Below are 26,930 nucleotides of genomic sequence, written 5' to 3'. Positions count from 1 at the left end.
CTAAGGAAACAGCAGTGTCATAGTATTAACATATTATGCTGGCTGCCCCTCTTTGGTTTTGTTTGTTTTGTTTTTTTGTTTGGGATGTCTCTCTCTTGCTGGTTCCAAGCTTGTGCCTCAGACTCCTGAGTGACTGGGATTACAGACAAGCGCCACCAAGACCGGCTTGAGAATGCCCATCTTGAAATACACATAGCGGCTTGGGCAGAGAGATCCCCCTGGGCCTGGGAGGCGAGGCGGGAGGGAAAGCAAAGTCCAAGGGTGAGACCCGCAGGTAGGAGCAGGCGCAGAGCCACGCTCTGAGGTCCGCGCAGGCGCCCAAGGGCGCGCGCATCCCGGCGCACCTGGAGGCGGAGTCAAGCCTGTGGCCCGCCCACGCCCGCTCCCGCCGAAGCCCCCTCCCCGCCCTTCCCATTGCGCCGCACGCGCGCGCAGGTGCGTGAGGCCGCGCCTGCGGGGGACCCTGCAGACGCGGGCCCGCCATGGAGCATATCCGCACGCCCAAGGTTGGTGGCTCGGGCGAGGAGGGAGGGATGCTAAGCGCACCGGGTTGCCCTGGCCGGAGCTGGACCGCCCTGGCTAGAGCTGGACCGCGAGCAAGGGAGGAGCTAGCGGCGTCCTAGCATCTCCCAGAGCCCTGCGAGGCCGGTCTTTCTCTTGCTGGCTCACAGGCCTAGCTGGAGCTAACCTCTTGTCCTTGGGGGGTGCGCAGTGGATGCCGGGATGGGCAGGAGGGAATGAGCCCCAATTGTCTGTTGAGTATCAGGGTGCTGATAAACGGTTTTTCTACTTGCCTAGTTCTAGGCTTTTACAGTTTTCATTGAAAAGAGGTGTCGGTAGCTCTAAGCAGTTGAAAGGGAAGCAAGCTCTTGAACAGCAGGTGCAAAGAAAGCGCATTATAAACAGATGGTTTGAATGAACTTGGAAGCTTGTTGAAACTACGGAATCAGACTCACTCGATGCATCCTTTACCGTTCTGTGATGGGAGCTGCTAGGGACCTTCCGCGGAGCCTAGGATCCATACTTGGTATAACTGAATGATGGCGTATTATTCTGTTTCCACTGTTTGGTTCATCAGGAAGAAAGATTCTGCGTACAGATTTGTCTGTGGGTGTGTGTTAAACACAACGGCGTTTGCTACTGAACTGTTTCCCGATTATCCAGTTAAATAAGCCTTGGCCATTGTACCAAACCTTAACACTCTTTCTTGTAATTTAGAGTGAAAATAATGATCGAAGTTCCTATCTGATTTTTGAAAACCCTGGGAGGAGATACTTTTAAAAATCCTGTTGTTTATCTCTTGTTGCCACAGTATTTTCAGAATCTTCTTGTATTTAAAATCTAGGCCCCTGACAGACTTAGGTCAAAATTATATCTGAGTGAACACAACTCACATGGTCCCAGGGATATTATCATATCATGGGAACATAAATGTAGTTACTTTGCTGTTTATCTAGCAAGAGTTTATTCCTACATTCTGAAATGGTTGCCCATACCTCTTAGTAAAAGCCTCTTTAATATGTTAGTGGAAGAATCAGTCTTCTACCTTGCTGGAGAACGTCAGTTTCAATGGTAAATTTAAATTGTATTGATGTTGCACTGTGGAGTTAAATTGTTGCTTTACAACCAGGAAATTGTAAACTTAGAAGACAGTGCCATAAACCACAAGATAGGTGGCCCAAGGCTTTCAGGGCTTAAGTGCTATTAAATAATTTATTTGAGAATGATGTATTTGACCCATGGATGCTTCACTTTGTCTCTTGTCAAGGGCGTTCTTGTACCATTATGAAGAGGCCCTTTATAACAGGTAGTGCCTTACGTTGATGTCCACAGCACGGATGGTGGAATCTTTGCAGTTTCTCTTACTTAGTGTGAACTTGCTAGAGTGAAGTTGTTTTCTGAACCTTACTCTGTTTCACCACAGGGGGAAAAAAAAGCCATATATCTAAACCTGACCAACGAAAAGCATTCTTTAAATTGCTTTTCATCAGCACTGCACAGGCAGTGTAGTTCTTCAAGTTAGATTCCTCTGTCTAGAAATGGAAAGAAATTGGCGGTTGGGATAGAGAAGTCACTGAGTTGTCTTTGTGGTACAGGTCCCCTAGCCTTAGAGGAACAAGTTGTAGCAATAAAGCAAACAAAACTCTGAACTTACACAGAGAAGGCAGATGAGACTCGTTTATCTGTTTCATTCCACAAGCATTTAAGAGTTATTTATAATGCTCATGGTGAAATGCATGGAGTACCATACACGCAGGAAGGAACTCATATCCTGCATGGGGTGCCAGTTGTGAGCATGGCCTTATAGGACTGAGACGTAGGCTTGCAAAGTGGGGAGTTGATGGAGTGTGAGTCACTACATAGTCCTGTGGGTTTCTCTACCCACTGTGTTATGTGTGTATTGCCATGAGAAGATGAGAAAAGCCTTTTTTTTTTTTTTTTTTAAAGCAGAGTTGACTGTTACCGTAGACTGAGTTGATGCTCAGGAGCATTTGAGGCAGCTGTCACACAATTCTTTAAATTTACATAGTAGCTATTGGTTGTGACCTCAAAGAATCTGAAAACCATGATGCTGCTGAAAGAGAACAGTTGCATGAGAAGAAAAATAGCATCCTTTGTCTTAACATTTTTAAGTTCAAAATTAACTTTCACCGTTCAGGGGTGTCCAACCCATAGCCATGGGCCTATGTGCCTACGGGTAGTTGAGAATTTAGCCCAACACAAAAGAGTAAACAGTATGAGATGAAATAACTCATTTGCAAGATACAAGATGACGAAGTCATGGTAGTAGCATCAAAAGGTTGAATATGTTGTGCTCAGGAGATGGCTCAGGGAGTAAAGTGATTGTTGCACAAGTATGGGGGGGGCTGAGTCCTGATCCCCAGCATCCGTGTAAAAGCTGGGTGTGATGGCACACACCTGTAACCCCAGCACTGAGGGGTGGGTGGAGAAAACAAGATTGCCAGTGCTCACCGGCCAGCCAGTCTAGTCAAAACAGCAAGCTCCAGGTTTCGTTAGAGAGACCCTGTATCAAAAATAAGGTGGACAGTGGTAGAACAATGGAAGGGGCCCCCCAGTGTCCAGCTCTAGCCTCTAGGGGTGCATACACCACACACACACACACACACACACACACACACACACACACTCACACACACACTGTAAACAGTGAAGGTTGCATATGCCCGAAGGAAAGATGTACAGGTACTTCTACTCTGTCACCTGTGTGTGGTTGTTAGCTGTCATATTCATGCTTATACTTGATGCTTCTGTTATAGTCTCAGGAAACGGAACGGGGAGTTCTTCCTTGATTTCATAGTTTTACGTCTTGGGTTTTTATATACAAAGTTTGCTTAACCAACCCACTGTTCGTTTGGTGCAGTATTTACCAGGATGTAAATGGATTTGTTTTGAGGCAGATAAGTGAATGCATGTATGATATGTAGGTGCTTCCTTGTTGACAATATGTCACTGATTTGCTCAATGAAAATTGTAATATTTGTCGCAGCCCATGCTCTGGAGGGCAGTTGAAGAAGATACATATGAATACTTAGGTGTGCCTTGTATATATTTCTTTTTCTTATGTGTGTGCACCGTGTGTACACTTTACTAAAGCTTTTAATCGAGGCTCTGCTAAACAGAATGCAGAATATTCCCCCGCAAGGAAGAAAATACTCTTAAGAACAAGCAGCTTTGCAGCTGAGTGGAAGGAGGCCACTCAGTATGACTCGTACTCCTCACAGTGGAGATCGGGGTTTCTGCTTCGCTGTTGGCCTTCTTTTACCACCCAGAAAACTCTCCAGTGAGAAGTTGTGCTTTTGGAAGCTTAGTAATTACTTGATCTCAAGTAATACTTATACCAAAAGGCTTCCAAGTTCCTAGAAACAGCTTGAATTGTTGGTAGGATTTCATTTGGTTGACTGGGGTCTGGCCGAGTAATCTTCAGAATGGCATCTCTTCCACATCTGTAAATTTGAGTTATTAATGGAATATGTGATCATCTCTAATACAGACCTTGAAATGCTTCCTCTTCCTTGTGACTCCCACTCCTTAGTCTGAGCCGTTATTGTAAAGCCTCCTCATGGTCTGTTTTCTTCTTTCCTGGCTAATTCTGTTACGACAGAGTATGGTCACACATTACTTGTTTTAATTTTCTTACAGCGGCCGCCAAATACGCGGCAAAAGCAACTCAAGGTGGGCACAGTTTACTTTGGCTCACAGTTTGAGGGGTTACAGTCCATCATGGAGGGAAGGCCATGATGGTGGAAGACTTGGTCCTTGGTGCTCACTAGAAGGCAGAGAAAGGAGAATGACGTGGCTGAGTTATTTCCCCCTCTTTCCCATTTTTCATCTAGTTTGGGATCCCAATCCTTGGGCTGGTGCTGCCCATACTCATGGTGACATTTTCCTCCTTGGTTAAAACTCTGTGGAAACCTTCACATGGACACACCCCAACTGTTCCTCATTAATAAGTCCTAGGGGTTTTGTTTTGTTCTTAGTCAATCAATTGAAATCAGCCATCCTACTTTGTCAAAGTTTTTGAGTGAATTTTTTTTCTGAACCTAGATACAAAACAAGTATCCCCAGAGATTCTAGGGCTTTGTGCAACTGACCTGTCCTACCTACCCTTACCCCCACCCCCAGTTTTATTTAGTGATCATTTCCTGACCAGGGCACTGGCCTTGGTAAGCTTATCAAGTATGACAGGTCCTTTTGTATCTCAGAACTTGTGCACTGTCATGCCACTGTAGGAAGTATGGGGAAACAACCCACGCTAATCTTTTCTTCACCAGGCTAAATTTCTTACAGTTTCAATGTAAATGTAATCTCAGGCTATTGCCCATGCCCTTCATCTAAATTAAACTTAAACACACACACGTGTGTGTGTGTGTGTGTGTGTGTGTGTGTGTGTGTGTGTGTGTTTTTAAAAGAACCACTTGTTTTTATTTTATGTTCCTCATTATGACTATTGCATTCATTTGAGTGGTATTTGTTGAATGTTAAGCTTCCTTTCTTAACTGGGAGTCTCATGGATGAAGTCACCCCTCATCCGCAACACTTCACGCAATGCTTGGTACCAAGTAGGCATGCATTAAATACATGATAACTGAAGCAATGATAAATGATAAATGATAAATGATAAATGAAGCAATGAAGTTCTTTAGTTCAGAACTTCATTTTTTAGACTAGACGTTAGTAATCCAGGTATCATAAGCATTATACCTATAACTTGATTGTATTGTTGGTCCTCATAGATGCTATATAAATATATATGTAGTGCACAGTGATTACATTTAGTGGAGAGAAGAGGCGCAGACCCCTTTGCTTCTCCCAGATGGTTGGGATTCTTTTGGGCAGTACTAATCTCTATCAACAGCAAACACGTGGCAAGCTGTTTCCTCTGAGCTGCTGTGTTGAAATGTTTCTCTCCGTCTACCTCCAAGCTGCCACACTGTCCCTCTCTGGTCTCTCCCAACTGCTGCTACATGTCACACTTCCTCCAGGCTCTCCTATTTTTCTTCCCCAAAGTCCTAGACCACGCCCCTCCCCTCCCCTTTACCAGCTGCCAAAGACCACACCCTGTATGAGACAGTTATCAGCGGTGGACAAACTAAAGCCCACACTAAAATCCCACACTTGGGATTAAAACAAAAACCCATCTACATAACATAACCGAGTTCATGAAGAAACCAAAACTTCCATTACAGTGAAGTGTTGTGCAAGCTTCATCGTTATTCCGTTCCAGAACATGTTCATCATGTCCGGAGAAATCACTGGTTAGCTTTGGTTCATAATATCTTGAACTTACATGAATCATTTTTCTTGTTGTTTTTGTTGTTTGCTTGTTTTCCATTGAATTTAGCCTTTTGCTTTGGATCCTTACATTCATCTTCTTGTACTCTCAGTTTGGTACCATGTACTATATATTGTGCTTAGTTTTTACCTTGTTCCTCATCCAAGATAAGCTAGGGTGTATGCCTTCTTCGCAGTTGACGCTGTTTGCTTATTTCTTAGGGCCTTGACCTTTGTAACTTCACTAGGTCTTTTAGCCCATCCTCCGTCACTCCTCTAAATAGTTCATCCGAGAAAGAAGGGAAGTACAGCCTCTTGAAATGGTGACTGAGGGAATCTTGATGTTCCCGATGACTGATGGTTTCCTTTTTTAGGCTGAAACAGAGTTCCATTAAGTAACTAATTTTAGAATCTTGCCTAGAATTAATGTCAAGCTGACCAATTTGACTGCATCCTCCTCTTGGGAATAGTAATCTCACTTGCCAGTTCTCTGTTCGACGTTGCGATTTGGGATCTTCTCTCTCTTTGCCATCATCATCGTGTCATTGGCACTGGGGCTTTCTCTTTTATTTAGTGAATTTTCTAGAAATTCTAGAAATACGGCTCCGTGGGTTTTTAAACTTGATTTCTAGATTTGCCCAAGATGTAGTGTTACTGCTTTCTGGCTAATGTTAAATACTTCCACTATGAGCTTGTGTGTATGGATGTTTAATGTATCCCCATGTTTCAGTTTTCTTAAGAATCTCTTTTCTCTAAGAGTAGAATTGCTAAATTATTAGAAACTTTGCTTAGCATGTTAAGGACTTTTCTAAATTGTCTAAAGTGGCTGTACCACGTATACGCCCCACCAACAATGTCTACTACTGCAGGTTTTGTTTCTTCACCAACTTCTACTAGCTATCTTTTTTGTTTTAGTCTCCTGTGTTGGTTAATATGACAGCGTATCAGAGGATGGGCTACTTTTGGCTCACAGTTTCAGAGGGCTTGGTTCGTCATTGCTTGGCCTAGCTTGGTTGGGTTGAACATCATGGCAGTGGGCACATGAGATAGAGGAGGTTCCTCATGGTGGATAGGAAACAGGAGTCTGAGTGGGTGTAATCTTCACACCCATGCCCCCAGTGACCTGCTTCCTTTTAGGACCCACTTCTAAAGTTCCCAGCACCTCCCCACATAGTGCTGCCAGAAGGAGCCCAAGTGTTTAACACATGAATTAAGTGCTGACCTGGTTGGTGTAAAGTGGGTTCTCTTCTGTGTTTTTCCAGTTGTATCCCCTAGTGACCAAAGGTGTTAAGTGTTTTCTCATGCGCTTATTAACCATTTATGTATTTTCTTTGGATAACTCTATTTAAATTCATTGCTTATTTTGAAATTGAATTTTACCATATTTTTTCAGACAATAAGACACACTTTTCCCCCAAAAGTAGGGGGAGGGGGAATTAGGGTGCGCCTTATGGTCCAATCGCTGTTTTAACTGTTTTTCTTGTTTTACTGCTCTAAAAACTGGGTGCGTCTTATGGTCAGTTGCATCTTATAGTCCGAAAAATACGGTAATGTCTTTTCCCAGATTCTTTAAAGAAAAAAATTTTTTGAAGTTACAATGCATGTTAATAGTACCCACTAATGGATATCACTGTGAAGTTTACATGGACATGTGTGTCCTGCTGTGGTCATGTCCTCCTGCCCATGCATCTTCTCCTAGTCTCTCTTTCCTCCCGTCCCCCTCTTATCTTTTTATTTGTTGAGTTGTGAGAGTTCTGGATATACATTTCCAGTCAGATGTCTCAGTTGTCAGTGTTGTCTCCCGTTCTGGAGACTGTTCTTTCATTGTTTTGATAGTGATTTTTGTTTTGCATTTTTGGCTTTGAGACAGTCCTGTGTATCTCAGGCTGGCCTTGAACTTGCCCTGTAGGCAAGATGACCTTAAATATCTGATCTTACCTGCTCCACCTTCTAAATGCTGGGATGATGGGCACATGCCACCATGCCCGGTTTAAGTGATGCTGGCCAGTGGGGATCCAAACCAGGGCTTCTTGCATTGCCAGGAGGTGCAAGCCAAGTCAGTGTAGTGCAGTGTCAGCCTCCCACCCGAGCTGCATCTCCAGCCTTTGTGAGTATCATTTGACACACAAGAGGTTTAATGTTATTGACCCAGGTGTTCATAGTTGGTTTGTTTGTTTGTTTCTTTTTTTGGGGGAGGGGGAGGCAATTATGGTTTTGGTGTGACGTCTGTATTTTTTAAAGTTGTTGTTTCCAAGTATCAAGGTAATGTCAGACAGTTAGTTGGAAAAGCAGAACGAGAACAAAATGATAACCTCACCACCCGGGGAGAGGGTAGGGGAACTACCTCTATGTATAATAATATCATCCTTTTCTTTGTGTTGAGTAGAAATGAAATTTAAAACATAATTGGGTCTACATCCTCTCTGTTTGCATGTTCTTTTTTATTGAATATTCTTCTAAAAATGGCTTTTAATAACCTTGTAGACTATAATTATAGTCTGTGGTTAAACCCTGAGTTATTTAGGGAGACGGTACTCTTGGGAGTTTGCATTTCATGCTTTGGTTCTGCACTATCTGAAGGGTGCTGTGTAGTGAACAGCTTAGTTTTTCTCTCTCTATCTCTATCTCTCTTTCTTCTGAAAGGCATTTCTATCTAAGTGACTTGATTCTTCCCCCACCATTAGAAATACAGTGTTTTCCTTGGAGGCAAAAGCTCCTCAAGTTTGCTGGCAGCCTACTTAATATGACTTGATGCTTTTATAAATTCTGAGCTTGAAAGCTCCCTGACTGTGACACAGATCTTACTCTGTACATTGACTGTGTGGACAGCTCGATATTGGCTCCTGGACACAGTGAGGAGGCAGGCTGAGGAGCCGGTGGTGTGATTGTGAGCTCGTGGTGTGAATGTGAGCCCGTGGTGTGATCGTGAGCCTGTGGTGTGAATGTGAGCTCGTGGTGTGAATGTGAGCTCGTGGTGTGATCGTGAGCTCGTGGTGTGAACGTGAGCTCGTGGTGTGATCGTGAGCCCGTGGTGTGATCGTGAGCCCGTGGTGTGAACGTGAGCTCGTGGTGTGAACATGAGCTCACGGTGTGCAGGGAACAACAACGCCTTGTGTTTCTCATCCAGAAGTCTTGTATCTATAGGAAATCCTGGGAGGTCGCTTGTTACGTTGTAAGCAGTCAAAAGTCTCAGGGACTTAATCATTCTTAGGATAAACATGTAATATCTAATTTATCCCCATTTTGTCACTAATAAATAACCACAGTAAACATCAGTATATTTAAAATCATTGTGCAGAGGTTTTTGTTTTTAAACATTTTCTTCTTGAATTTTGTGTAGCAGATTTTTTTTTTTAAATTAATCCTTGGTGACATGTGATTTATTGATTTGTGCAGATTTTTAAAAATTAAATCTTGGTGGCATGTGATTTGTTGATTTATGTTTCTTTGCTTACTGGTCAGATTTAGCTTATCTTGTGGCTGTTTCTAAGTGCACTAATTCAATAGTCTGATGACAGCCGCCCTGTAGAGCACTGTGGCCTTTGTACTGAGTGCTGTTCTACAGCTGTCCACGTGATACTCACTTAGTGGATTTAAATCAGTCTCACTTTCAGGTGAATGCCATTGTCAGCCCTACTGTAAAACAAAGGAAACTGAGATGAAACAGGGCTTTCAGCTAACAGAGGCAGAATGAGGTTCAGAGTGAGGCAGAATGTGACTCCAAATTTTACATGCTTTACAGGTACACTAATTTTCATTGTAGTTTTGAGAATGAAGTGAAAGGGCAGCTTGGGAGCTGGGTGCTAGGTAGGCCTCCCGCTGCCTGATTGTAGCTCTACCCGGGCACATGGTTAGCAATTTGCATTCGTATGATTAAACATATGGCCACTTTTCCTTTATATTGCAACTTGATTTTACCAAAAGAGCCAGTGCAACATTGTGTTTTCATCTAGATATGCACAGCGTTTCCCTTTGTTCTACACAGCTTCAGAGTAGATACTCTGTGGAATCACACGTGGTCTCTCATGCCTCAGAGGCCAGGTGGGTTCATTTGTTGAGATGAATCCATCCACTTTAAAAAAGTATAACTGTCACAAGTGACATTTTCTTTCGTTTTCAGAAAGGCAAGTCCTCACAGAAGATGTATTAAACGTTCCTCTTTTTTGTTCTTGTTTTTGTTTTTTTGTTTTGTTTTGTTTTTGAGACAGGATTTCTCCGTGTAGCCTTGGCTGTACTGGACTCAGCTTTGTAGACCAGGCTGGCCTTGAACTCACAGAAATCCATCTGCCTCTGCCTCCTGAGTGCTGGGGTTATAGGCATGCACCACCACGCCCGGCATTCCTCAAAAATCCTCCGCACTTAAGGCTGGAGAGATGGCCCAGTGGTGAGTGTTCTCTGCCTCAAGCATGAGGCCCTGAATCCCATCCAAAGCTCCCATGTGAAACGCAGGGGCCGGTTGCAAGTGAGGGTGGGGCGGGATGGGGGTGGGGGTTGGGGGTGGATTGTGAGACAGCAGGATCACCAGTTCCTGGTTCAGTGTTAGACCCTATCTCAAGAGAATAAGGCACAGAGTGATGGAAGAGGGCGTCTGATGTCCTCATATGACACACACACACTCGCACGCACACGCACGCGCGCAGTGCATGCACAGGAATACGTGTTTATTGAAATCCTCCCTTTTAATATGTTTAGCAATACTTGGATGAGGTCTTGCTGTCCTGTGCCAGCCTTTACTATTTACGGCACGTGGTCTGTCATAGAGCTAAATAAATTCTTCATTCTTGAATTGTATTTTTATTCGTTTATATAGTGTAGAGTGCAGCTAGTTGCCAATACCTTTTTAAGTAGCTGGATAAAGACTGTGTGACTATGTTGGCATGTGTGCATGTTGTGGGAGAACTCTGAGAAGACAGATGGCTGGGAGTCAGTTATATTATTCTTCATACATGACAGTAATGTCTTCCAGGTAAAATGACTGTACAGAAACCTAATTTTCAAACAGTTTTAAACCCAAGCATGTCCCAAAATGAAACTTTGTGTATGTTAGCGGTTATTTTCCCCCATTGTCTCTCCCTTTGATACAGACATCGTCTATTCTGCTTTCTGTCTTACAAATTTGCTTTTTCTGGACATCTTCTAGAAATGGCATTATATGTTATTAATTGTGCCTAACTTCTTTCAGTTAGTGTAATGTTTTAGGGGTCATATAATTTTTTAGCATATATTGCTAAATAATATTCTTGTTTTGAGACAGGGTTCCTGCCTCAAATTGGCATATACTGGCTAAGAGAATGATCGTGAACTTCCTTCTGCTGATGCCTTCTCAGTGCGGGCATTACAAGCACACCCCTCCACACACGGTTTTCCTAGTTGCAGGCTTGAGCCTATGTCCTGAGCTACACCTAGTAGCTATTGCCTGTTAATATGGTATTGTGGGTGTATCCAAGGCTGTTTGCCCATTTATTAATTGATGGGTAGTTGGGTTATTTCTAAGTTTTTCATTTATGAGTAGTGCTTCCTTAAACATTTATGTCCAAGTGTTCTTGGGAACCCATGTTTTCCAGATCTCTTGAGTGTATAATCAGGAGTCTCTTGGCTCATAAGTTTTTCAGAGATACTGCACCATTTTACATTCCTAATAAAGATGATCATTTTAATTGTACTGCTTCCTCTGTAAAGGGCAGGGAGCAGTTCCTCCTGAGGGTGGGTCCCTCTTCCCTGAGAGATAAATTATCTTGACTACTTTTCTTATGTGTGTTGACTATATCTCATCTGGATACATATCTGTTTAAACCATTTGCTTGTTTTTGCTTGTTGTCTGCCTTTCCTTTGTGAGCTCTAAGTGATCTTCATAGATTGTGCTCATGACCCTGATGTCTTCCATCCCATGAGATGTCTTTTCTCTTTCTTGGTGTTGACCTTTGACACATTAAAGTTTTTAGTTTTGATGGGAGTCCAGATTACTATGTTTTCTTAGTGCTTTCCCTGCTGCTTTGTTCTCTGTAAACCATTTTGTCTAACATAAGCTCACAGAAACTTAGATGTTTAGGTTTCCAATCCACTCGGAATCAAGCTTTGTATGTTGTGTGAGGTAGAAGGCTTTGGCTGTGGGATCGCAGCTGTCCTGACCCAGCTTGGTCCAATCTGCTTCAGCACAGATGTGTGGGCTTTCTCCACTCAGGTCTGTTCCTTTAATCTTTGCGCCCTTCTGTGGTCCAGACTACCACTAGGTATACGGTCTCCAGGAGTCCCTGAGAGCTCTCCAAACTTGGCTTCCTAGTCTTTGCCTTTTACAGACCAGACAGAGAATATATTTGCAACACTTAACAATAAGGCTGGTGGTATTTCTTAGCACTTTTTATTGTTTTTATTACTCTCATTGCAAAAGAAGTTTGACGCCAGGTTTGTATGCTGAGAAAACGTCCATGCAATGTGAGAATAAAAGAAATTTTCTCGACCCAGTTGTTTAATTTGACTCACTCACTCACTTCCACAGCTCACAATGGGTTTAAATATTTTCTCTCCTGGAGGCAATCTACAAAGAGTGACTTTGTGTAACCTAACTCTAGTTCACACCCATGCTTTCAGAGCTTGTTCTTCCTCAATAAAAACATTAATCTCTGCAAGCTCATAGATTTTAGGAAAGGATCCAGTTTTGCTCAGGGAGCTTCTGCAGAAAGGCCTGTGTGGTAAAGCCCAGATTCCTGAGGGAGGGTCTTTTTGGAGTGGATGGGTGGAAGAGAAAAAGGAGGACATAACTCTGTGGTGAAGAAAAGTACCATTTTCTGCACGGGAAAGGAATTCAGTTTGAGCACTTGTTATGTATATAGATGCATTTGCATGCTTGACTGATGGAGACAGGGAACTCCGGCAGCCTTTGCTGTCTTTCCTTACTTCTTGGTAAATTTTAGTCTTTTCTCAGTGGAGTCACATGAGTTTTCATCGCTTCTGCCCATCTCTACAGCCACAGCAGTGTCTGGGATGCTTCATTTTACAGATCAGATTTGCATAGGTTTTTCTCATCCTGACGTGACTTTAAACTTATTTTTATTGTTGCTTTTTCCACTTTGAATAGGACAAGCTGTGAAAGTATGTATGAAATTAAACCTCTTGACCGGACACCCAAAATCCCGTGACCGCATGTGCTGGCTCAGCTTTGTGCTCTTGCTCTGTACTCAGAGGGCCTGCGAGCAGCTCATTTTGTACCATATTTCTTAGGCCAGGAACAGTCGAAACTTAGAATTTTTTTTCTAGTGCCCTTTCCCCTGGTGGACAGCTAGTTGAAGCCTTTGGGAATAAGAGTACTTCCCAGGACATAGACCCAACCCTTCCTCCCACAGCCATTTAAAATAGCTTAAAAATAGCATTCACTTAAAGCTTCGTGTCAGGCCATGACAACTTCATAAAAATTGTATATTTACTTTTCTCCTCATTTCTGCTTATTAAAATGCGCTTATCACAGATTCCCGGAGAAATAAATTTATTGCCAAGCTATGAAAGAAAGAAAGTTGTATTCCTCTGGGCATCCTGCTAAGCACAAGTTATTTAGAATGTTCGAGGTACATACGGTTCAACCAGCTTGAGCAGTGATGGTTTAAGAAAGGGAATCCTGCCTTTTAAGCTAAGCAGCTGGCTTGAAGAGCCTGTGTATGCATTTGTTTGTTGACTTGCATGCTTCCTGGATGGTAGATCCGTGCAAAGGCCTGGATCTCCGCTGGATTAACAAGACTGACAGCCTAGTTTCATGGAATTTACATTGTCATTTGGAATTAGACAAGCATATTGTAGTTGTTTTATACACCATATTTGAGGTCTCTGTATGGAAAACCTTTTCATTTCTAGACGTTTTCTTTCCCAGGCCCTGTTCCCTTTCCCCTGTAATCTTTCTGGTGGCTCTTCACCACACTCAGTGTCAAAAGTGAATTTATATCGTGGTCTGTCTCTGTACCCTATGGCACCTCCTGTTCCTCCTCACCTTGACTTGCTCTGAGGAGCCATTCCCACAGCCTGAGTGTTTATAGCTACTCTGCCTCTGTATTTTCTTCCCCCTTCTTACAGTGTTCCTTACCCGCGTCCTGCCTCACTTCATTGGTTCGCTCTTGAAACAGCTCACCATTTTACTAGAGAAGCGTTTCCTGAGCAGACCACCGTCTCCACCAGTGTGTTTCTCTGCTTTAGTTTCCTCCCTCAGATCTTGGATGGTCTAACATAAACGTGAGTGCGCATGCATGTTGTTTTATTTGGCCATCTAATGTAGTGTCTGTTTCTTGCCCACACATCCCCAAGTAGAATGCAGGCAGGGACTTTACCTCGACTGTTTATGTATCCTCAGTATCCAAGACACTGTCTGGCACTAGGGTGCGGAGCCCACAGACTGTTGAATGAATGGAGAATAGGGTTTCATGTAGCTTTGTGTCCAGCGTCAAGGCCTTTCAGTGGCCTTGTTTCTTATTACCGTCCTTCAGGATTGTCTAGTTTTAGCTATAGGACTTGAGTTCTCTTCTCATTTATTATTCTTGTTCTTTGTTCCCTCTACTCCTAATGTAGCCCATAATAGAATAGTCCTCTTTAGCTTGTCTGAAAACTCAGATTCAGTAAAAAGCACCTTCTCCTTAATCATACCCAGCTCTACCTACAAGCTCTCATATTCTTTGTTTTTAACCAAAGTGTTATTAATTTTCATCCATTAGACAAGTATTTTAGCACATCTGCCAGGTGTCAGTGTGCAAAGATGAAAAAAATTGTCATATCCATCCCCAGGGATCCTACAGTTGAGGGTGGTTGAGCTGCACTTGTTACAGTTTGGTTCTTCAGGAACCCAATAATGTCTGCAGAAAGTGTGTGCTGCAGGATGAAGCACAAGGTAACTGGTGCGTTCCTTGAGGTTAGAGTCTAAGCAGCACTGCAAGAATAGCCTGCATTAAGGCAGTGCATGGTCAGTATAAAGTACGTGTCAATTACCAGAGGTAGCATAGCATCTTAAAGGATAGAATGGCCACTACGTGGAGTGCTTGAGTAGGAAGGTGTTAATGGGTGGGCCTGGTTATTAGGATGTGCTGAGCATGCCACCACACTGTGATGGGGAACTCAGAAGAGGCCTCCTATTTTTGTGCCTGTGGGATGTTTAGCTTTACACTCATTTCATAGAAAGGGCTCAGTGCGTCTCTTGAGGGCTCCACTGTAAGAGGAGGGACAGAACGTGGTATGATTGTGCAGTCTGTCTTTCAGGGCTTCAGCACCAGGACTACAGCATGGGTGTACACCTGGAGTGTAGACACGTGCAGCCTGGCTTTCCTCTGAATGGATGGCCTCTACTCTTCCATCTCTAGGAGCTGGTGGGAGGGGCTAAGGCTTGCCTTCAGTGCTGAGACTGTCTCTTCTCCTTGAACCACAGTAAGTTCCATTTGGTTCAGGTTGGCCTTGGAAAAAAATTTTTTTTCATAGTTTCCAAAGAACTTTGTAAGTAAAGATTTTATTTAGTCTTTTATTGACTAATTAATGCTCTTGTCAGAAATATATTGAATTCAGACAGATTTTAGAAAAGTAGAAATATTTATTAGAAGAATGCATCATTATCATAAAACAACCCTTAGCATTCTGTACTGATTAACTGCAAGGTCTTGTGAGATTCCAGTTGGCTTGGCTAGCCATCTTAACAATAGCGTTGGTCCCCTAGGCTCCATCTCCACCCTGCCCTCTTTACTGGCTCCATCCCTCCCTACTTGGAATTTACTACCTCAGACCCCCATTCACCTAAAATGTCACCTATTGTTAGCCTAACCACAGTTGCTGAGTTCGCTTCTGTAAAGGGTATTTAAATCCTCTGCTTTTACAGAACGAGGTCTTCCATTTCCTCGGAGGTTGGTGGACCCTGGCTTGTCAGCTTAATAAAATTCCTTTGCTTTTGCATCGACTCTGGACTCTGTCTCTCATTCGGGTTTCCAGGGATAGACTTAGACCACCTGAGTCTAGCAGTCTTTTTCTTTTAAAACGACTTAATTTAAAAAAAAAAATGACTTTATTCTTTTTAACCCATTTGTCATTAATAGATTGCTCCAAACACTTAGTATTTGAATTATATCAGGCCCAGCATCTGTTCTTAATTTATTTTCTTTTTAACATTTAACATCTCTTTCTCTTAGTTATGCTTGCAGAATATGGTGTTTTTGGTTGAGGTTATTTTAAGATGGCACTGAAATAAATCCAGGGCCTGTTCTTTTGTTCAGCGGCACATGTTCCTTTGAGGCTACGTATCCAGGGTCATCCTAGCAAATTAACTCCTATAGCCCCACGTAAATCTCTCAAGTGTTGGCGGTGTACGCGGGCCAGCTTCTGGGCTCCTGGCAGGATGTCCGCGTGAGCCCCCAGCCACACACAGGGCCTTCCTCCTGCCTTTCCCCAGAGTTCCCGGCACCCTTGCTTCTTCAGCTGCCGTTGCTCTGTGTCACCATTTTAACTTCATTATCTACCTCAGAGGAATTTTAAAATTTGGTTAAATGTCAGTCAAATCTGATCTCTTAGTGAGTAAACAGTTAGATTGAGCAGCGCCCCGGCTAGTGTGTAAAACATCCGAGTCTACTCACAATTGTCAAGCTACTTTCCTTGTTTTGACCTAAGTCAGGTAGGAGAGTTTTAATACAGAGGATGGGGGTCTGTTTTATTTATTTATTTTTCCTCTCATTTTAAAAGAAAAATTCTCAACTCCTTGTTTTCACAGATGGACTATGACTACACAATTATTTGAGAATGTGTATGTAGCTCACAAATCTTGAGAAATGTGCGCATCCAGTTCCAGTTTCACATGTGTTAGAAGGACTTAAAAATTCCCAGCAAACTGAGAAATGCGTTGCTTATTTACTTTGAAATGTGATCCACTAAAAGAATCCTAACATGCATGAAATTCAAGATCTTAACATCTTTTGTGAATGTAGCCAGGCCAGACTGTACCTTTCTGCCCTTCTCCTGGGAGTTTTGGAAAACGTATTAAGATTACAGAGGTGGATTTCTCCTGTCTAGTGTGGGTCTGTCTAATCGCCAGACTGTAGGTCTGCTTCTGACCAGCGTGTGGACTCTCCCAATCTAAGCCCCCTACTTCAGCTAATGCTGATGGACCCAGCCTTGTCCAGAGAAAAGTTTGTGTTTAAGGAGGTGAAGTTGAAAACTTGGGCTAAATAGCTCTTGCTAGAAAAGGAAGAGGCTGAAAGGCTTGGCTTTGACTATCCATGAAAGGAAGGATGTGTTGAGCAGACGAGGTAGGGCTGCATTGTGGAAAGCCCAGCAGCAGTAGCAGAGGGAAGCCCGTATGGCTCAGAGTGACCCCATGGTGGTGCGTAGATGGATGACTGTTTCAGTAGAAGTTGGGGAAGATTTTTCTGTTAGGTGTGTACTGATTCATTGTCGTCGGTCTCCTTGGCTCTGAAGATGTTTGCTCAGTTTGTATGCAGATTGGGTGTCCTGCACCACCAAACCTTGCTCTCAGATTGCGTTATCATGTGGCCCAGGGAACTGCAGTGCTGATGGAGTGTCTGATAACTTCACTGTCCCTGGATGAGGTTGATGGTAAGGCTGGAGCTGCTGCAGTGGTCAGGAGCAGAGAACCCAGGGCACGCAGGGAGGATGTGCCCAGAAGTTGGTATAGGAGGACTGGATGTCCTGAGTCGCTTGCCAGCCCGAAGCCAGGGTTACCAGTGACCTTTGTAGATACATGATGTAGTAACTTCTCTCTGGTCTGTACTATGCGAGGATGAGATTCTTTTTTCTTGTGGAAGGTCTGTAACAGAGGTAGATGGAGTCAAATAATCTGTGCCTACTTACTCTTTGGGAACCTTTGATAAACTGTCTGGGTCCCTGGCACACAATAGGCATTCAACAAGTTAGCATAACTAAATAATAAGCTTATAAATTGAAAAAAATTATTGGAGACCGACTTCGATGATACCACAGGGTAAACTGAGTCAGGGTGCAGAGCTATGGCTGGCTGGTCACCCTGCAGACTTTCTCCAAGGGCTACTTCCCAGGCGGGAACTGATTGTTACCAGCAGTGGCTTCCATTAATAGTGCAACTTGAGGGGCCAGGATTAAATAGCTCTCTGGCATGGGCTTAGACCTACTATGGTAAGTGTGGGCTAGAGTTGTTGGTTCCTATTGGGGGGGTGGTTTCCACTGGTAGTGGCAAAGCATCTAAAAAAGAAAGGGAAGGAGAGGAAAGGAGCACACACACAGGGACTCCAAAAAGCTTTTCTACAAACTTCTCTAACTTTACTCCTAGACATACATACATGCATGCATACACACACATATGTACATTCATACATACATACGCACTTGTACACACATTCACATTTTGGGTGGAAGGAAACAGATTCCAACAACCTTGCACACATGCGTGTTCATACACACACATCCTAGTGTATGGAGCAAGCTTTGTAGAGCGAGTTCCAACAACTTTATTCATTTTCCCACATTTTATATATTCTACCAGCATCTTTCAAGTAGTACAAAATTTACAGTGTGGTTACATTCTATTATTCTTTAAGTGAATGATTACAATGAGTTACGTAAGAAAAACATGTTCCTCAGTACTTTCACATGATCAAATGTTTTACATATTATGGGTGAGAAACAAATGTGAAAAACAAGTTATTCCCAAGAACTGGTATACATTTGTAACTAAGCAATTTGTTATGTATTAACAGAGTATGAACAAGCAAGGTAACTTCTCAGCCAGTTTCTCTTTTATTGGCAGGCTGCAGTTTGTGACTACAAAGATGGAATCAGTTATCTTAAAAAGTAATATAATAAAAAAATCTTAAAAGAACCACAAGTCTAAACTACTATATAAAAAATAAGCAGCCATTTCTACTTTAAATCCTAAAGGTACGCATCTGTTCATTAGTATTTTTTATTAAATCATATCAGGAAGCTGAGGGTAAAAAGAGAATAAGGAAATCAATTGTCATCTCAGCCACTGGTCCAGATTGAAAGAATCATGTCAAGCATTGTTACTATGGACCATTGTTCTTGGTCACACCAACCTCAAAGAGTCCCTCGCTTTGCTGTTAAGTTCTTGTTCTTTCTTTACTTCAAATTATTCTCTAAGATTTTCTGCATTAGAGCCAATAGCAAAAAACATCTTTACCTAACTTTGCTAAGCAACTTATTTTTCGCTAAAATTTTCTGCATCAGAGCCACTGACAAAAGCATCTTAACCTGACCTTACTAAACTATCTTTCCCAAATTCTTTCTGAGGGTAATAATGGTCATTGTCAGCAGTGTACATCTGCAGATTCTTTAAAAGGATGATGGTTGAATCTTTAATCTGCTCCAGCAGCAATGCTCGAAAGAGATCAGGCATTGTTACTGTGAGTGCCATATACACTGCCCAGTGAGGGGCTGGAAGCCCCCTTAGAGTTCTCATACAGCTCATTCATATGTTATGAGGGATGTGGTGACTGCAAGGACAGCAAGCAGAGCTGTGCTCCATAACAGCATGGAGTCCTCAGGACATGGAGACCTCGGGTTATACCTTTCTGAGGCACCCATCGTGGTTATGGTAACCAGTGGGCCGCATTCCATGAGGTCTGGAGCTGTTTTGCTGTTCCTCCTGCACAACCCTTGACAAAAATCTTAAACTGATAGGGCTCTGCTGTCTAATTTTCAATGAGTTCATTCGCAGGTGCCATGCCTATTAACTGTGCTTTTGAAATAATTTAGTTGCACAGCAGTGTGTATTTTCAAGAGTTGGCTTTTAAAGGCCCTTCTCATGCAGGCCGTTAAGGGTTTCCTGAAGGGCAGAATCTTCTTTTGGTTACATGGCGTGTGTTTCCTTGGACTGTGCTTTGTGATTTTTGCCCTTCCTTTAGTTCTTCTTCTGTCGCTGACCTTTGAATAAAATGGTCCTGGGAACAGACTTTCATTGGTTTTATAGTTTTGAACAGTTTAAATCTGCCTTTGGGGAAAGGATTGATGTTCATGAGTTTTCTACCAAAAGGCTAGACTGGGAAACCCTTGAAACTTTGTGATTACTGCTCTTTTTTTTTTTTTTTTGGTTATGCAATCTTATATAAGAAGGAAAAAAAAAGAGCTTCCTTTTTAAATTAGAAAAATTTACCCTCCCCTTCCCCATAATTATAAGATTATAGCAATCCTGAATGGTCTGAAGAATTTGTTTTTGCTTCAGTTCTTCTTCTTATGTGTCAGGGTGCTGCTTTGCCAACTATAATTGAGTATATCTTGGGTACCACTTCTTTAACAAGGGAACTAACTGTGTTATAGTATAGATGTGAGTGCTCAGGCAGAGGAAGAAGTGAAACGTTAGTCTCTGTTATGGGTTAACTTAATAATGGTTACTGTTGTTGCGAACCGCTGAGAAGTACACCATGCTCGTTGCACTCCTTTCTCTCTCTCTCTCTCTCTCTCTCTCTCTCTCTCTCCTCTTCATCTCCCTCCATCTCTACGTTCTCTCCCCCATCTCTCTCACTCACCCCATCTGTCTCACTACTCTGAGTGGAACTATTGATAATTCAGCTTTGGACTACCTGAAACATCATAGCAGCTGTTATGCAGATAGTGACAGCTTCCATAAACAAAACCACTCTGGGATTTCCAGTTATCTGGACCAATTAAGCATCACAACTAGTGGATGATTATTAATTGCCAACCTGACGGACTCTAGAGTCCCTTGGAGACAGGTCTCTGAGCATGGCTGTGAGGGGCTAATTGATGTGTTGAGACCCATCTTTTTAGTTACAAAATGTTTTCATGTATATGGGTGTTTTGCCTATATGTATATCTGTGTACCATATGTATGCTTGGTGTCCACAGAGGCCGCAAAAAGTTGTTGGATCCTTCCGGAACTAGATAGAGTGAGTGATGGTTGTGAGCTGCCATGTGGGTGCTGGGAGTTGAGTTCCAGCTGTCTGGAAGAGCATCTAATGATTTTATAAACACTGGGCCATTTCTGGGCAGAACCATTTCCTGGGAAGGGAAATCCTGGATTGTGTACAGTAGACAAAGTAAGCCGGGCATGCATTTGTCTCTCTCTGTTTCTTGACTGTACACGCAATGTGACCAGCTCACGGATGCTCCCAACACTCTGAATCACGTGCTCTGGAACTGTGAACTGGAGGAACCCTTTCTTTAAGTTGTTTTTGTCAGAGTATTTCCTACCATAGCAACAAGAAAAGATACTAAGATGGAAGTATTAAGACTTGGCTCATGAAATATCTCTCCTTGGTTGTAGGAGAGCCTCCCAGCTCATGGTGGGATATGCACCATTGCAGACCTCAAGACATTGCCATGGACCACAGGACAATCAGGAAGTTAGGCCATTCAGATTGGACATGGGGAACATGGGGGGTTGCCCTGTCAAGCAAGAGAGCAGATGAGTCTCAGATGGCTGGCCAACCTGCTTGTCACTTCTCCAGCTTCATCAGGCCTTTTCACATGTGCATAGAGTCTGATTGGAGTTTCCAGGAAACTGGAGGTTGGAGTTTTGATCCCTGATGCTTTCCTGGTTTTACAATATTAGAGTCCTGTGATTGAACTCACATCTTTTCTACTGACCTTGCTTTATTTTTAATAAGACCATCAATTCAGACTAAAAACCAACTTATAATTATGGTAGGTAGAAATAACTTTGGAAACCTTTCAAATCCTCTAGCATTTGGCCAGTCTTTTCCTAACTTACCAAGAAAGGAAAATGCGAGAAGGTTGTAAGGGAGGGAGGTGGTCAGCCTGAAGACTAGGAAGGTGTGTGTGGCTGTGTGTGGGGTGTTCATGGCTTCACTTTGTGTGTAAGAAGTTGTGATGAGCGGTGCAGCTTCTCCACTGGGTCAGGTATTGCTGTAGCAGAGGCCGTACCTTGCTTTCCTGAGAAAGCTGGAAAAGTTTGCTGTTGGCACGTGGATGAGTTTATGGAAGTTTCAATACTCAGCGACTACCATGCACACTTTTTACAGTGGCCGTCTTGTGTTCTGGGCAGTCTCTAAAGTACCATCAAGGCAGAGCTAGAGCATCCTAGAGTGGAGGGAGATGTTAGGGACCCTTAGGTTCTTCCTGCAGGTTAGAAGCAGAGAGTTCAACTGACTCTGCTCAGCAGTCCCATTTCAGAACCAGCTCCAGAGCCTAGGCCTCTTGACTTGTGAATACTTTTCTTTTCATGTTGGTAGAGTCAGAAAATGTCACGATACCAAATTTAGCATAGTGAACTATTTACTTAGCTGCTTTTCTTAGATTAGAACATAAACTTGTCTTAGGTTTTGGCTGCTGCAGACATTTTTATTTCTCTCTGTTCAAAAGTCTCTGGATCTCTTCCCCTGTGTGATTGACAGTGACCTTTAGCCTAGTTTATGTAGCATCGAAGACTTGGTATTTTGCCAGGAGTACTTGGTGGCCACTGCTATTGGTCCTTCTTCCATCCTTTTCAGTGAACGGTAACTCTACCTGTGAATTCCTTGTCCTGCAGGACAGCTGTAGTCTTATGATTCTGGAACCCAGGACGTTCACGAGTCCCATATCTGACCTGCAGGGTGAAAAGCAACATCCGCTTAGAGTGTGATTAGCAGATGGCAGCGTGGTGAGAATTGCTGGAGAGAGGTCTTGTCTCTTGGTGATTTATATGCTCCACCTCCTGACTCCCAGGCAGCCATTGAAAGAGGAAGGATGCTCTTATGCAGCCAGGGTGTCTGCTTTCAGAACTGGCAGTGGGAGCTGGAGCCCTGCTGTTCTCAGCAAGCTTTGTAGCTCTGTCTTAGAAAAGCTCAAACAAACAAACAAACAAACCAACAACAAAACCCCTTTATTCCCCTCAGCCTGGACCCAGCAGAGAAGGGATGGGAATGCAAAGGGATGTTAAACTGTTGTAGTCCTTCGCATTGAATCTGTAATGGCTGGAGGACTCTGGCTGTCATACCCAGTTTGTTTTTCCTTAGCACCTAGGGCAGTGCTGCATGCCAGCAGCTTGTTGAGTACAATCACATGTTTACTGTTTGCTGTTCTATTAGTTCTGAGGATCCTGAAAGTCTGTCTGGGCCAGCGTTCAGCCTCTTGTTTACGATTGCCAAGTGTCTGTCTTTGGATTTATCTCAAAGAATAATGTCTGGATGGTGTTTGTGAATATAGTTTTTCAGTGTAATTTTACCTAAATAAATCACGTTGTTTACAGAACCCCAAGAGGGTTAAGTGAGGTCGGATATGCAAAGTGATAGTACACAGTGCAATACAAGAACACATCTCAAAGGGTTTGTTTTTTGTTTTTTTCCTTTATCACTGGTGGTTATTTTGGTCATTTTTATAAGGACCATGACAGCTTGGGTTGGGGCTAATATGTGAGATGTTTCCAGGGTTACTTAATACCTCTGTCCTTTGGAAATCTGAAGCTGTCCTGAGAATGCCTGCCAGCTTCCATGAGGTCTAGACTTTCTTTCTTCTCTCAGCTATTTCCAGTTGTTTTAGCATCTATTATTCATCTTTACTCCCTGATGCAGCTATACATGGGAACTCCCTCTTCCTTAATGGCACTCCAGGTCTCCAAAATATCAAGGCGTGTATGTCTGGACAGTTTTGGCTAAGGCTGGGTTGATGCTGCAGTGAAGCAGACAGGCTGGGTTCCTTCCTACCGGCTTTGCTGGGAATTTTTCCTCCAGCACCTCTGTACCTAGTAAAAACCACTTACCGACGAGGCGGCAGAGATGTTTCCCACAGTACGCTAAGAGGATAACACTGCTTGTGCTTGGGTTATGCTTCTAGGCATGACTTCTTCCACACTGCAGGATTGTTAGAAACATTACATGAATCAGTATCATAAATAAGTCCTGCTCTGTGATCCCTGTGACCTTTTCTAGTCCTTTAAAGTGTATGACCCCAGCAGCCTCACAAACACCTCCCAATGGATTCAGTTAACACCTGTGTCACAAGCACTGGGCTCTTGTGGGCAGTAGATGGTTTGCCGAGGCGGACTGTAAGTCTCAAGCAATGGACAACTTCATTCCAAGCACTGGCAATTTGTACTCTTGAGGGTTAAGAAATGTCACCCAAGTCGAGTGCACAGTCACAGTGACAAGCTCCATGGGGCTAAGACAAGTTTTTCCACAGAGGCCTATGAATAACAACCCTTGAAGTAAACTCACCCCTACCCGGTACACCTGGAGGAGTTCGAAAGCACATTTCAAGAACAGTTCTGAATTGTTGAAGAAACTGGGGTCACAGTTTCTTGGAACTTTCTCACAAACACTCAGAATTCCCCTCGCAGAGAGTAGATGCTGTTCTTTAAAATGTCCTTGGCTGTCTGTCTTTGAGGTGGAGTCTGGATGATTAGCACTGCCTCCGGCCTCTGTCTCATCATACCCTCACTTTCGTGTGAGCAGAGGTTTTGCGTCTTTAGCACTTATGAGCTCATGCCTCTGGCAGCTTTGTATAGCTTCCAGTCTCCGAGTACCCACCCAGCCTCATCTTCCTAGAGGACTAGTGTCCACCATGTTACAGACTCGAGTTCTGCCCTATTCGTGTCCCAACAGCAGCTTTGCTTCCTGACAGTAAAATGTATTACTTAACGGCATCCTACCTGACGGTTCCTGTGTGTACTTTCCACGCTGTTCTCTCTGAGAACTTTAAACATAGTTATTTCCTCAGATGTCTTCTTTCCCCGTGTGACATACTCTGCAGGGCTACCCTCTTCCAGTCCCATGACGTCAACATTTCATATAATGTCAGAGTCTACAAATTTACTGCGTTTGAGCAAATCTCAGACATCAGTAATAAGAGGCATCACAATTTTACATCTCACAAAGGGAGAGAAGAATGACACCAAGTAAATAACACCGGTGTGCTATCCGTTAATCATATAGATGGATCTCATTTCAAAAATGTCAGATTTGTGGTAAATGCACAACCCGGAATTAATGATTATAATTTCTTAGCAGACATTAAAAGCTGTTTCCAGAGTATGAACCCACGTGTATCATAAGTAGCCTTCTCAGGAACAGGCAAAACAAGTTGGGATAACTTTGTTCAAGAAGTGAGTAGGTTCCCAAGTTCCTATCTTCAGTTATGAGAAGCCTCACTGCTGTGTAGATGAAATAGCCTTGAGTTAACTGAGCAATGAAGCAGACCTACTAGGTCGTCAGGACGGTGCCAGGATTTGGAGGATTTACTGCGTTTCAGCTTGCTCCAGCTACTGTGAAGTGGCCCCTGAACATTGTTGTTTTCACACACTTTGCCCAATGATAGAATTGTCATGTTCATTACCCACTTCTTGTATTGTTAAATGTGCCGGTAAATCATTTTGGTGTTTTTCTCTTGTTTATTTTCTTCTTCTTTTTCTTTTCCTTCTCCTTCTCCTCCTTCTCCTTCTCCTTCTTCTTCTTCTTCCTCCTCCTCCTCCTCCTCCTCCTCCTCCTCTTCCTCCTCCTCTCCCTCCTCTCCTCCTCCTCCTTCTGCTTCAGCTTCAGAATTGCTTTTGACAGCTCGGGGACCTGTAAGAGTGACTGCCAGACTTTGAAATGTAGTGTTCCTGCAGCACCATCCAAAGTTAACAAAAAGAAATGGGAATAATTCCATTAAGTCTTCCCATCTGCCAACATCTATGTACCCCACTCTGTTCTTTTGGGATTTCTAAAAATACTTTTAAGTGGTATAGCTCCTTTCATTTCTATGGGGAGAATATTCCATACTGAATATTTTTACCTTAAAATATTATTAGTTCAATATGGTAGAATAAAGTTGAGTTTAACTAGGCCTAAAGGCAGAAAAATGATTTGTATTTCATTTTTACATATTGTTAATTAGTATACTGACCATACATAATTTACCTATTATATACCTTTAAACAGCCAAATTATTTTTCCCAGAGAAATGCTATAAAAATAATGTCTTTATTTTTCTCCTTCCATAGCTGTTTCATGATCTTTCTTAAACTTAGTTCAAAATAGAATGTTTGATAAGTTAGGTACAACCGTATGATAAAATATGTTCCTTAAATTAGTTTTGAGTCAAAGAGGTAAAACCTACAATGCTAGACTTAATTTAGTGGAAAAAGGGAGCTGTGTTTCATGAAGTTAAAGAGAGCTTAGCACCTAAAAGTGTATTCTTCCCTTTCCAAGGTCTTGTGGCTCACATCAACTTGTAAATTCAGCTCCAGGATACCCAGTGCCCTCTTCTTGCCTGCTAGGCACATGCACTTAGATGCACAAGCCACACACTTACACATGACTGAACACACAACAAACCTTAACATAAGGAGGGGCTGTTTCACTGAAGAGGTCACTGTGCTTTGGTCTCCACAGAGCTGGGACAGGTTGTTTTCACCCTTCCTGTGGTATGTCATGTGACAAGACCCGCTGCACTACTCCTGAAATTGCTCTGCATAAAAATAAACAAATACTTGATAAAACTTACCAGAGAATGAGTGTAGGTCCCAGCCTTTAGGGCTTCCTTATCTACTTTCTCTGATACCTTTTCTTCCCGTTTGCATCTTTATGTTACTCACTATAGTAGCTTATGTGAAAAAAAAATTCATATGCCATGTCTTCAGCTCTACAAACACATGGAAAAGCGTAGTGGTTTTTGTTTTTGATTTTGTTTTTTTTTTGATAGAAGATAGTTCATAGTCATACACAGTCATTATGTAAATGCAGGGCTTTAATGCATATATGTGCTGGCATAATGTGAAATTTTGTATAGCTGCAATGAAGTAAAAACACTGACCTGTTCAAAATTCAAGGAAAGAATACAGCCTGTGTTTTGAGGCACATTTAAAGTCATATTTTCATAATTGGTATTTTATTATTTAATATACATTATCATAGTCTTCCCTGAATTGAGGGGCGTATTTGGTTTAATTATTGGAGACATTCTGAAATGTAAGTTTTAGAGTAAATATAAGGTGGTTGAATATTTTGTTTTTTTTATCAAATTTCTCTAGGTTGAAAATGTCCGCTTGGTAGATCGAGTGTCTTGTAAGAAAGCATCACTGGGAACTTTATATCTGACGGCCACTCATGTCATATTCGTGGAAAATGCACCGGACACAAGGAAGGAAACCTGGGTATGGTGTCCACATTTTTGGCCTTAGGTTGGGACACATGGACTATCTCGGGCACTTTGGAGACAATTTCTGGGGTGTGTTAGAAAAGGAATGT

At 42.7% G+C, this 26,930-nt stretch overlaps 1 protein-coding gene across 1 annotated transcript in view; it reads left to right on the top strand.

Annotated features, from left to right (window-relative positions):
* The first annotated feature begins 398 nt into the window (after window positions 1-398).
* Window positions 399-26,930, top strand: part of Mtmr7 (myotubularin related protein 7) — an 81,568-nt gene continuing 55,036 nt past the window's right edge. The window contains 2 exon segments of the mRNA XM_051169560.1: window positions 399-506; window positions 26,714-26,836. Of these exon segments, the coding sequence (XP_051025517.1) occupies window positions 483-506; window positions 26,714-26,836 (147 nt within the window). The 5' untranslated portion in view covers window positions 399-482.

This window comes from Acomys russatus, chromosome 27, assembly GCF_903995435.1.
Source record: "Acomys russatus chromosome 27, mAcoRus1.1, whole genome shotgun sequence".
In the NCBI taxonomy this organism is placed as follows: domain Eukaryota; kingdom Metazoa; phylum Chordata; class Mammalia; order Rodentia; family Muridae; genus Acomys; species Acomys russatus.
This window is presented reverse-complemented; position numbering and strand designations above follow the sequence as displayed.